At 35.6% G+C, this 12,857-nt stretch overlaps 2 protein-coding genes across 4 annotated transcripts in view; both read left to right on the forward strand.

Moving 5' to 3' along the window:
- The window catches only part of LOC149794727 (protein farnesyltransferase/geranylgeranyltransferase type-1 subunit alpha-like), a 52,313-nt gene that overhangs the window by 25,728 nt on the left and 13,728 nt on the right, over positions 1 to 12,857 (forward strand). For all 3 annotated transcript variants that reach the window (XM_089964341.1, XM_089964340.1, XM_089964339.1), the window contains exons 6-7: positions 6,036 to 6,098; positions 7,829 to 8,003. In XM_089964341.1, coding sequence (XP_089820467.1) covers positions 6,036 to 6,098; positions 7,829 to 8,003 — 238 coding nt within the window. The remainder of the gene's footprint in view (positions 1 to 6,035; positions 6,099 to 7,828; positions 8,004 to 12,857) is intronic.
- Positions 131 to 4,726, forward strand: LOC149794728 (uncharacterized). The gene is made up of 2 exons (XM_089964342.1): positions 131 to 568; positions 758 to 4,726. The coding sequence occupies exon 2, from the start codon at positions 1,591 to 1,593 to the stop codon at positions 1,909 to 1,911; it is 321 nt and encodes a 106-aa protein (XP_089820468.1). The 5' UTR covers positions 131 to 568; positions 758 to 1,590; the 3' UTR covers positions 1,912 to 4,726.

Below are 12,857 nucleotides of genomic sequence, written 5' to 3' on the forward strand. Positions count from 1 at the left end.
GGCTGCCATGTATAGCCTATCTTGTGCTGAAAAATGGCATTAAACCCTACAACAATAACAACAACAACTTTTTATAGGCCCTCTGAAAGGCAGAGTGTATCACATTAAGATGTTTTCCATCTGTCTGTTCCATATTCAGGGTTCACACAATCTTGAAACATGCTTGAATTTTGGTGGTCACCTAAAAAATGCTTGAATCTGAGGTCAGCTGTCATAAGTACTGGAAAAGTGATTGAAAATTATTATTAGTCTTTGAAAATTGCTTTAGTTTCTAACTAAAGTGCTTCATTAAAAATAAAAAAATAAAAATCAGTAATTAAAAAAATAGACAGCAGAGGCTATTTGAAATTTGATATCTCAAACTTCCATGTTTGGACACTTGCGTGCTGAATGAGACATCTGCTTGGTTTGCCATACATCTCATCATAATGCATTTCGCAGTGGCTGTGCACCAGTACCATGGGATTTGGAACCCATTCTGAGCAGTGTGTACCACCTATACCATGATTCACCAGTAAGAAGACACGATTTCATGGACATTACAGGATCAACTATTTCCACTGAACAGGTATGAATTTTTTTTGGTTTACTAGATGTCTATTTGTACAGTCTATTTAACTTTTTAATATAACTTACTTGGTATTGAAACAAATTCAAGTTCCCATTGCTACCTTATTTATTTTTTGTTTTATTTCCGTTAGTATATTTTAATTCTTTTCTGTTTTAATCTAACCGAATATGATTTTCTTTGTTTCAGGTGGCTTGAGAATCTTGAACCAGCAGAGAGGGTCGTTTTTCTTTGGCCTCATCTCACTGACTTATGTTCAGCTGTGAAGATTAAAAAGACAACAGTACCAACCTGAAAATTCTTTAAGTATGTTCTTGATGCTGTTGGGGATCGTTTGATTAAAGCTAAGCTGCAGTTCTTTGTAACTATTGCCAGAATTGCACAACCCTTTTTGGAAGCTTACCAAATGGATAAACCTGTGCTTCTATTCCTTGCCACAGACCTGGGAGTTTTAGTGAAAGACCTTATGTCATGTTTCATGAAACCTGAAATCATCTCCAAGGCAAAGTCTGTGACAGCATTAGTGAACATCTAGATTTGATGAGAAAGAGAATTTCCTTGATGCAGGAAAAGTTAATGTTGGATTTTCAGCTTCTCAAACATTGTTAAAGGCAGGAGCTTCAGATAGGGATAGATTTGCTTTCAGAGCAGCATGCAGAGACTTTATGATTGCAGTGGTAAAGAAGCTGTTGGAGGAATCACCTCTGAAATATCCCTTGGTGAAAAACAGGTCCTTGGCAGATCCTAGACTTATGTAATTAGAGTCAGATAAGGAAAAGGGACGAGAAATCTCTAACTCCATAGAGTCCTCAGAATTATGTGTGATGCAGTAAGAGAAGTAGAGTCCCGATATTAAATATTTAATATTGACTCAGTATGGAAAATTAGTGGATGAAGTTGTCCAATCAGACAATCGTCCCTTGAAATGCTTCAGTGGAACAGAAAACAGCTTTGATAAAGTGTTTTATTCCATCCTTTCAGAAAGAAAGGAATATGTCGAACTTTGGAATGTTCTCCAGAAAATGTTGTTGTCACATGGGCAGGCAACAGTGGAGAGAGGATTTTCTGTCAACAAACAGGTATCTGTTGAGAACCACAGCAGAGAAAGCCTCAGAGCTCAAAGACTAATGATTGACACAATAAGAAAAGCAGGTGGACCTTTGGAAATCATTATTAGCAGTGAAATGATGACATATGCCATCTCTGCAAGAATTAAGTACCATGCCTATCTGGATAAGAAGAAAGCAGAGGAGGAGCATGAGGAGAAAATCAGAAAAGGAAAGAAATGGGAGTTAGCCATGGATGAAGTGGAAGAACTTAAAGTAAAAAAAACTGCGTCTTGAAGCTGACATTGCCAGCCTACATACTTCCCTCTGTTCTGAAGGCAGAAGAAGCAGAGTTAAAATGACTCATTGTGCTTGTCACAGAGTAAAATGCTCTTAGGGAGAGCAGAGGAAAAGATGACAGTGGTGGCTTCTCTTTCCAGATTGATTGTAGAGAAAAAGCAGCAACTATACTAATGCATTTAAAGCAGTGCTGATGTCTATTAAGAGAACAATTTATTTTGCATAAAATCTGATTATAAGTTACATAATTCTGATGCATAAGTTACATATTTCTGAAATAACAATGAATATTAACCTATCTTTCAGATCATTATAACACAATTTTAGGAAATTAATTATAGTTTGAATTTCATCATTAAACAATATTCAGGGTTCCCACGCTACTGGGAAATCAGGAAAAAGTCATGAGAAATGATATATTTTTTCCCGGCCATGAAAAGTCCTGGAATTTCGCAAGTATTGATTAAAGTCGGGGAAAAACCCGGGAATTTTCTGCCACCACTTGATGCCGGAAACAATCACGTAACAGAGTCGTAACTAAACTGATCGTGAATTAAATGTATTGAGTTCTAACCAAAATATTCAGAGGGTGCATTAAGTATCATTTGGGTGCTTGCAATAAACATGTATGCTGAGTCAATCCAAATGCTTGATTAGATTCATCCAGTAGACTTTTATTTTCAAAGTCAGCTTTCCTTACATGGAAAATATGAAAACCACTCTAGCATCACAAGGGCCCCGAGTGGCCAAGTGGTCAAAGGCGCTCTCCGTTACGGATCACTGCCATCTCACCTCTGTCTGCGTGTGTTCGAGTCTTGGATTCGGCCAATGTGGGTATGTGAGAAAGCTTGCCAGTAGCTTCTCATGGGTCGGTGGTTCTTTCTGGGGTTTTCTCGGGTTCTTCCTCCACTATTAATACTGGCCACCATGTATAGCCTATCGTGTGCTGAAAAATGGCGTTAAACCCTACAACAACAACTAGCATCACAAAAAGGCAAACATTGTGTTGGCAAAGCATAGCCGCTTACGAGATGGCCTAGCAAATTTTAAACATTGTTATATCGAGTGATACATGCATGAAATGGAGATGAAAATTGCTTATTTTCTTAGAAATTTTGAGTATTAAAATCGGACTTGATGAAATATGACCTGGTACTCGCAGTTTGCATTGCTAGTCATACGAGTACACAAATCTAGCAACCCACATTTTCAAATGTTGCAGAGAAAAACACATAAGAAAATATTAAATGATGGTCATATACTGGTTGTAATCAAAATACAAAAACACTAAAACAAAATCATGTGCTACGTCTTACATTGTAGGACTAGGTGGCGGCAATTTCCAAATTTTCAATATGCAATTGCAACGACCTCACACCCCAACCTAAATGTCCAAATATGAAAAATGGGGTGGGAATATTTGGAGAAGACCCGGATTAGAAAACGGACTGCTATTTGTTTTAATTCATATTTGTAGTCCAAATTGTTGAATCTCAGAGGAGAAATTGTCCTCCCTTGTATTATGTATTAAAAAACTATTCGAGCCCCTGTATCAATACAGGTCTGGGGACATGTTTAACAAATTACAAGAAGACAAGTTGATTTTGCAGAAAATTCAGTCCTTGTTTATACAACAGTATATAATTTTTACGTTCTTTTGTCAAAATTTAAATCAACCTGTTTGAAAATGTTTTTTTAATGATGGATTTTTAACCAGATCTTCTTAAGGAGATTAGGTTGTTTGAAAAATCTTGCTTGGGTTTTTATTGGCACAGATAAATTCAAGGTTAAACTCTCTTTGTTACAAGACAAGATTCTAATTATTTGCGTTTATTGTTTTTTATACTATAATATGAAATGTTTACTTTCTGTAAGATGCATATATATATATTGCTATAGAATTCTTTAGAATTAAAGGTTTGAAAGGAAACAAAACTAATTTATGTTCATTATGTTGTTCCCACTTAGCAACATAAAGCAGGTCAGCAAAATAAAGTTAGAATTTTTATTTTGTAGATTGAAATGACTTTACATGCCAATTTAAAGGAATATAATCAAACTTGTTTCTTGTGATACATAATCATATTTTCTGGCTTAGATGTTTTGGAGTGTCTGGAAAGAGAACCATCTTTAGATTTAGAAAATGCATGTTTTATAATCTAAAATTCAGTAGTGGTTATATGTGAACCTTGAAAATATTAATTTCATCCTGGAAAAACCTTGGAAATTTATCTTTAGAAAAGTGTGGGAACCATGAGTATTGTAGTACTGTACGTAATTCATGTAATTTTTAGTACATGAAAAAATAATTATTAATTTCAATGTACGAAAAAGTCTATGTAAAATAAATAATTATCATTAGTGGTACTGACCATGTACAAAAAATAAAAGGAACGTACCTGAACAAGTTCTGTGGAAGACATGCTGCTCGACAACCTAACGGTACAAACATACAAAGTAAACGTATATTTTCTGTCATATTCTGCTCTCAACTCAAGAATCTAATTACAATAAAAATAAAAGCACTCAAAAAGTTTTTGTTGTTATTAGTTAGAGAGAGAGAGGGAGAGGATTATGTCTCGTTTATGTTGTGTAATGTTGGCATAATGATTAAGATGGCTTGAACATGTATTAGTTATGGGTATTATTTATTGGTAAATTGTATGCAACAATGAGTCCACATTGTCAAGAAATTAAGTGAAACTTGTATTTTTACAGCAACAATAATCTCATTATCAAATTGCAATAAAAAATAAAGAACTTGAAATCATGTTTTATTTAATGCGCCTGAGCAAACATGTGAGAGAGAGCAAAATTTTGTCTGTACAAGACCATATTTATTCAGAATGGTTTTTATTTTGTAGCTTTTGCAAAGAGAAAAAAAAATACTTTTTTCAGTTACCTGACGATTGTGATAATCCCCATGTATTACGACCCTACTATATTTCATTCTCAATAAACACTGCTAAATCAATAATTCATTCTTGTATTAATTACAATGTACATTGTCACAACAACTATATGGCTGTGCAGTGTTATTTACACAGTAATTAAACATGCTTAGCGCTTTGGTTATCCAGTTGAAATCAGATTGAGGGCAAGAATGGACAGAAGATGTCAAATCAGCGAGGCTACCAGTAGGGAAATGAGGCTTTCTTTAGGGAAATGAAAGTCTGCCAATGTGCTATTGAAGCCTTTGTCCATACAGCAGATGTTGTGAGGACAAAGCGATCATACGCATTACTTGTTCTTCGAACTTGCCAATAAAGATAATAGTGTGCTATATCGTAGAATAGATTTGCAATAAAGTGTCAAGTCAAATCAGAAGCACGTAAAAGATAGTATATGTATGTATACAAATCGATTTAACATTCTGTGACTTTCAAATTTATGATGGAAAATGACAGGGTATTTATATTTTATGTTTGTACGACTATAATGAAACAATAAGACTAGTTGACCAATGGTCTGTGGTCTTCACTTTAACATGTACAGAGATATAATTTTTGTAGGATAATTTTGGAGTCCGGCATACCTGTTACTTTTCAAAACCCAGTAGGGAGAATAACAAAATAAAATAGCGAGATTTGGAACTAAAATGGGGAGGTTTTTACACAACATTTTTTAAGCGTCAGTTTCAGTAAATATTGGCCAATCTTGACATTTTTTAAGCGTCAGTTTCAATAAATATTGACGAATCTTTCATGTCCAATAAAGGTGAAATTTTCAAAGGACACACATAGTGGTTTGCCATGAAATTGTATGGATGTTGGCCAAAACATGTTTAAAGGTGGAATTGGGGGAGGCAACTATTGCATCTCATGAAGGTTTCTAAAGAATGCACTCTTTGTTGACCCACCTTTCCAAATTTCTTTAAACATCTTATCATGGAAACCTGAGGAAGCAACATGTTGCAATCTTTAAAAGTGCAAGAAAATTTGAGCTTCAGATTTCATGGAAAGCTATGGAAATACAAAAAAGTAGGTATGGTTTGTATGGAGAAGTTGAAAAGCATGGATTTTGTTATTTAAATTTTCCAAAAATACACACACTCAGACTTATACCCCATTAGTTACAACTGCTTTATTTCATAAACATTTTTATGCTAATTTTGTTTTCAGATATACACTTGACTACATCAAGAAGGCACCAAACAATGAGAGTGCGTGGAATTATTTAAAAGGGTATGTTGGTGAGAGGGAGAGAGAACTAATGATATAATTGAGATAGCATTCTACATTTGTAATATATCCTAACGTTTTATGTATACATTATAGGAGAAAAAGAGTTATTCAAGTAATTAAAGCAGAATGAGGGAGAAGTCCATACGTTCCCCAAAACATTATTTATGCAGATCATCATAGAGGTTATTTTTGATGACTCAGTTATCTTTTATGTAAAGTTAAGTCATACACTTGATCATGACAATGTTTGATGTTCTCAGAGATTCAAGAACTACAATGATACAAGATTCAAAAATTATTTTATAACAAAGGTAACAATTTTGGAATCACAATATTTCAGTCCAAATTATTAGTTCACCAGGCCATATGGCCAAATTAGCTTATGGTATGATGCTTCAAATACTTGCATTGTCTAAAGGGCTGACTCAGCAAATCCAATGGATTGTCATCCAGGACCAATGAAATTTGGGTCAGACCATTCAAATCCAATAGATCGTCATCCAGAACCAATGAAATTTGGGTCAGACCATTCAAATCCAATGGATTGTCATCCAGAACCAATGAAATTTGGGTCAGACCATTCAAAATGTCAGAAGAGCTTGTCTGGGATGAGTTCATCTTAAAAGCTGAACAAATGTTGATTTTTTTATTTTCCTGCTAAAAGGCAGTGTATTTTATTATAATGTTATCCATCCATCTATATGTTACCAGTTTCGTTTCCACAGAACAACTCGGATTGCTTTCTGCATAATAATTCTCTTTCTCCATTATCTTTGGCTACCAAACTTTATGGATGGAAGAACCTTATCTGTTTCTGAGGTCAAAAGATAATGGTCACTGTGACCTAGAGAAGAAAAATGGTCTGTGCACAATAACTCAAGTTATCCATCATATATGGTTACCAAACTTTGTGGATAGCTCACGCTTTGGGTTAGGAGGAACCTGATTTGGGGGTCGAAAGATTGAAGGTCAAGATCACAGAATGAAAGAAATAATTGGTTTGAGCACAATAACTACAGTTCTCCACCATTTACAATAATTACGCTTTGTGGATGACTTGCACTTGGATAAAGGAAGAACATAGGTATCAGTCTTTAAATGTTAATGGTCAAGGTCACTGAAAGGGAAGAACAAAGTTTCCACATAATTTGATTTCTTCATTGTCTAGGCCAGCCCAGGTTGTCTGCCTGACTGTGTCCTTGGGAAAGGCATTTAAAGCTCTTTTCCTTGGTATGATATGGCTAATAATGTGTTCTTAATGCCTTCAAAAACCAACCAGCCAGCATGATTCCAGTAACCTGATGGACCCCTGAAACTGTAATTAAAAAAAATAGGGATCCTGGCATAAAGGCCTATTCATTTTGCACAGATGACACTGATCCATATTTAATGTGGCCATTGTTACAAAATCCTGAAAAACCTTGAGATGAATTCTTTTCAGAAAGTGGTAAGATTTTACTGAAAACATTCAAGCCTAAGGTCTTTTTTAAGTTTGTAAAAATTGTGATGATCTGTAAACCAATATGGTGGTCACTACTAAAGAATATAAAATCCCTTAATACTAGAAAACATACTGACTTATTTTTCTTGCCCTGCTATCTTTGCATTTGACATTTAGGTATTTGTCAACCAGATGAACAATCTTGGACCCACTTGAGTCTTGTTTTTAATGGAAAAACTTGGAGATGTTTTACATTGATGGCCATAATTGTTTTTTATTTTTTTGTTAGTGTGTTGATGGAGAAGAATCTGAGCCAGTTCCCCAACATCTTGGATTTCTGTAAGCAGCTGTACGAAGATAGATACCGCTCACCCTATCTTATAGCTTACATGATTGACACCTATGAGGAGATGCTGGAACAGGGATGTAGTAATAAAGATGAAGTTCTTTCCAAGGCTTTACAGGTAATTTTTGTTGTCTAAGATAGAAGATAATTAGACAGGACTATCACTGTTAGGCAATGCTGGCCTTGCCAGTGTCAACTAAGAAAACTTGTCAGTGTGCCTTGGTGACATTTGTTTTCTCATCTGTTTGTTTATTACACCCTCAAAGTCATGGACCCTATTTTGCCTACATTCATTACCTTTGGTTTGTGGATACATCTCGAATGTAACTCAGTTGTACCAAAATCACTCTTCAGTTACTTTTGTATTTTCAGCTGTTAATTAAACCCACAATATCTGGGACCCAATTGCACATCTCATGAAAATTGGTGTGTAGGTATCACTAGACAGAAGTAATAACCTATAGCAGAAAAGATTAATTGGACCATGTTTTCACATGTGTGATTTGTGCATTTTCAGCTGTTTGTTCATTAGACCCACAATATCTTGGACACTATTTCACCTACACTCATGAAAATTTTTATGTGGCTGCATGTCAGTAAAAGTAACTGAACCATCTAACAATTAGGTCATTGTACCCCAATTTTTCCTGAGCGACTTTTATAGTTTTAGCCTTGCTTGATACATCCTCAGGATCTTGGCTTCTATTTTACCATCACTCATGAGAATTGGCATGTGATTGGATCTCAAAGAAAGGAACTTAAATGTACTAAAGCTGGGTCCCAGTAGTTTTGGTGTGTGGATTGGAAGGGCACTTACTTCCATTTCCTCAGCATACTTACACTACAGTAGAAAAATAACCAAATTACTTAACTATTTAGGAGCAGTCATATGAAGGTGACAGTGATCTCGTACTGACTGGCTTGCACAACATATTGCTGTTGTGGGTTTGATGCCATTTTTCAGCACACGATAGGCTGTACATGTGGCCAGTATAACTTGTGGAGGAAGAATCCAGGAAAATCCCAAATGATAACTACAGAAATATAACGTTAATTGATTCATTAATTAAAAGGTTGCATGCACTTAAACAAATTACCTGACTAGGAATGTTAGGTCATATGAAGATGACAGTTGTCTCATATTGACTGTCAGTTAGAAGGCTTGCACAAAAGCTATCAAATGTTGAGTACTTAATTGCAAATGTGATTACAGATTCCACAGGACATATAGTTTCGTAGCCAATAATATGTTAAGTGCTTTTAAAAACAAAGCAACCAACCAGCCTTTACCTACACTCATGAAACTGGTATGTGACAAGGTGTACTACTTACAGTTCTTTTTTCTGGTCATAGGAAATTTGTTTGAGATTAAGAGATGAAACTTGATATACATTTACATCGTTAGGTGTGTTGCATACCATGAGGGGGGCCTGTCTTGAAGCTCGTTGTCACAGCTCAAAATGTCCATAACATTTTCTTTTCCCCTGAAAAACATTTAGAGTTGCTGGGATGGAATTTGTTATAATCTAAAGTCCTAATGAAGTCTGATGAAGAAGTTCAAGTTTACAGGTCATTGTTTTAAGATTTCTTCTGTTATCATAAAAGCTGTTTTTGAGGTATATGAGTGAATCAGGGCACACTTACGTTTCTCATTTTGATGGTATTCTCATGTATCACAATCAAGGTCAGTTTTCCTTGTAATCTGTTTTGTTCCTTTTATCAGGGTTCCTGCTTGGGTCTGGAATTCTGGAAAAAGTCTTAAATTTGAAAATTGCTTTTCCAGGCCTTGAAAAGGTCTGAAAAAATATAAAAATGTGTAAAAATCTGATAAAAGGCATACATTTTCATTGTTACTGAAACCGGAAAGGTGACTGCTCTTTTCAGAGCTCTTGGGGCGTTACTAAAGAACGGAACATCTCAAGACGCATATAGTTGATAAATTCGTGGGAGAATGCCATGCCAGTTTGATTGGTGTTTGCTTGTTGGGGATTTGTATACAGATTCCATTTCATGGATTATTTCATTAATTTAAGTTTTGTGTTGCGCTAGTGAGTATTCATTTTAATTTTATTGGATTTTATTTGATTTTACATTCTTGGACTGATCTTTGTGTGTGCATGTGTGAACCTGATTTTTAAAGAATTCCTGGACATTGCATTTATAACCCTATGTGGGAAGAAGCTGATGCTTTTAAAGTCTGGATAGGGCCTTCCAAACTTAAGACTTCAAAGCCTGGATAGGGCCTTCCTAACCTGACACTAAAGCATCACGTGTTACATATATTGGAACTATTATTTTTTATATATTATTGTGGACTGTAATCATCAGATTGTAAGGTTTTGCTAAGGTAAATAAAATTTTATAGGTTAAATTATTTCATCTCTGCACATTTTACTTGCAATTTTAATTATTTTAGGCTCATTAGGTCAATAAACTTGTCACTTGGTTAGGACTGGAAATTTTTATATTTTGGTCTAGGAAAGGTCTGAAATCGTTTTCTGAATTGTGGCAGGAACCCTGTTTTATGCACTTTTCCTTTTAATGCTGTTTGAGATAGGACAATCAGACATGGTTTAGCTGTCTGCCCAATAACATGACAGCTCCGTCTTAAAGCTCATTATCATATGTCACGATTGGGAACTGCTGTCTCCCTACTATGATAGGCAGGGGACAAAAATTCACTATATTTCCTTGCTTGTCCTTCAAGTATATTCCTTGATCACATTAAGGTTAGTGATATAAGCCTGCTACCTCCCAAATCCAGCCCAAAGATTCATCATTTCTATCTCGTACAAAGGGCAATAAAGTCTTTCTCATTACCTCCCCATGCCATCATTAGGTGTTGCTACTTTTTAAACTTTGCTTCCATACAATGAAATATGTTTTCATTGATGCATGTTGTTATTCATGGTTTTGGGCACACTACCTATTGCTCACTCAACCAATTAGTAACAGATGTTGTTTAGTGACTTATTAACATGCTGCGTCATTAATTTATACATTTTTGTTTTGTTTTCTCTTGTCATTTCAGTGAACCATGTCGAAACATAAAAAATGCAATAAGACACACATGAGTTATACCTTGTGTGTACAAAATGTGCTTCATCAGTACCATGCAGTGTGTGCACTGTATAGTCTGAGAGTTTATAGACTACAGTTTTGCAGAAGTCAACCAAGGCAGAGAAAGAGGGTGCTGATGCAAATTTTTAAATTCCTACTAGTAATTATGATAGAGTGGGAAAGTGTACCCCTATTTTTAGGCAGCCCAGATGGTGTAGGTCTCCCTTTATGTCTGAACATGACTTTCAGGCCTGCAAGTCTGGGCAATGTTTTTTTTTTTTAACACATCCAATGGATCTTACCTCTACTACCCTGTCACTTCCTGGTGGGCATCCAATGATCAACCTTTTACAGGAAGGTGGAACTACAAATGGGTCACCTTTGTCTCAGGTTCCAGACCAGAAAGCTTTGGCTGAGGATGAACTGTCAATCAGTTGGGAGGGTTAAGGTCATTTGCTTACCAACCCCACCTGGACTAAGTACCAAAAATAATACAGAATTGCAAGATGGCCCATGTCCAGTGGGACAAGTCCTGGGACAATGAACTACACAATCTAGTGATAGACCTCCCACATATATTACAACCGAATCAATTCTTGTCAGACAAATATGATTGCAGGTGTTACACCCCTGCCTAGACCATCTTCTCTTTAACATCTCTTGTCAGGACAGTCTTGCAAGCAATCTGATTAAAATCAGATCTCCTCTGTCCTACCTGAAGATCTGTTATTGACGACTTAAGGGCCATTTGACCTTTTAATTTCCCAATGGAAATGCAGTTTTCAAAAATCTGAAAGTGAATCAAATTGTTCAGTAGACATTCATGCTTTTTATCTCAGAGATTTAGCTTTGCAGAAACAAAACCTGAATCTGGTGGGTCCCTTGGCTGTGACCCAGACAACCACCAGACTCAATTAAACCAACACAGCCTCTTAGCTCCACTGGATTTGCCAATGAATTTTGATGGTAAGAAGATTTTTTTAACTATATTATTAGCCTGATAGAATGGCTGAGATGCTAAGTTGATTTAATTAAGTGAGTAGGTTATCATTCACCTTGGGAATCCAGTCTTATTTCCTTAGGAGGATACCTGAGGTATAGATAGGATGCTCAGCATTTCCCCTCCTATTACCTTTTCTCACTGGGGAACATATTTCAAGGAGAAAGCAAATTTTGAAGCAGATTGTTTCTCCAAGAATACTTACAGGATCACATTACTTCAAAACCCTCCCAACCACACAGCAGTGCAAGCATCATATTGGTTTATCACTTGGCTTAAAAAGCAGCGACACCTTGTTGGGACAAGGGGTAGCAATGGGAAGAGTTATTGCCCTTTATCTACATAAGCTAGATAGAAGCGAAACATTTTCATCTCTTTAGTAGGGCTTGATTCAGGAGATAGCAGGCTCATATCCCTAACTTTACTGTGATCAGGTAAGTATTCTCAAAAACAAACCAATTTACTTAAAATTAAAAGTTTTTGTTGAATATTCTCAGTAGCTTTTACTAATAATTATTTGCTTCTTTTGTGGTTTTCAAAGGGTCACGTTATCTTTTCTGTACCATATATGTATTCTTTGAATTATCTCAAAGAAGTAGGTTACAAAGACCAACTTTTCTTGCATAAGTTATACTGTTTAGCTAGATGCATTGGTAAATACTTCTGTTTTCAAAGCTTGATTGAAACTAATGATTTGCTTTTGCGAATATGAAAAGAGCAGCAAAGTGGTTTGGTTGAGTTACAGATTGCTTAATCAAATTCATTCATTCATTGGGATTTAATGACACATCAAAAAGTGAATGATTATACAATGCCAAGGCAATAAAGTCTCTTGCCCAAAAACACACCATAGTCTGTAGTAAAGCTAAATAGAACTTCTTTTATGTATTAATGACCAGCTTGAAATAAAAG

The sequence above is a fragment of the Sinohyriopsis cumingii genome, chromosome 7 (assembly GCF_028554795.1).
Source record: "Sinohyriopsis cumingii isolate HCF-2022 chromosome 7, ASM2855479v2, whole genome shotgun sequence".
NCBI classification, from domain to species: domain Eukaryota; kingdom Metazoa; phylum Mollusca; class Bivalvia; order Unionida; family Unionidae; genus Sinohyriopsis; species Sinohyriopsis cumingii.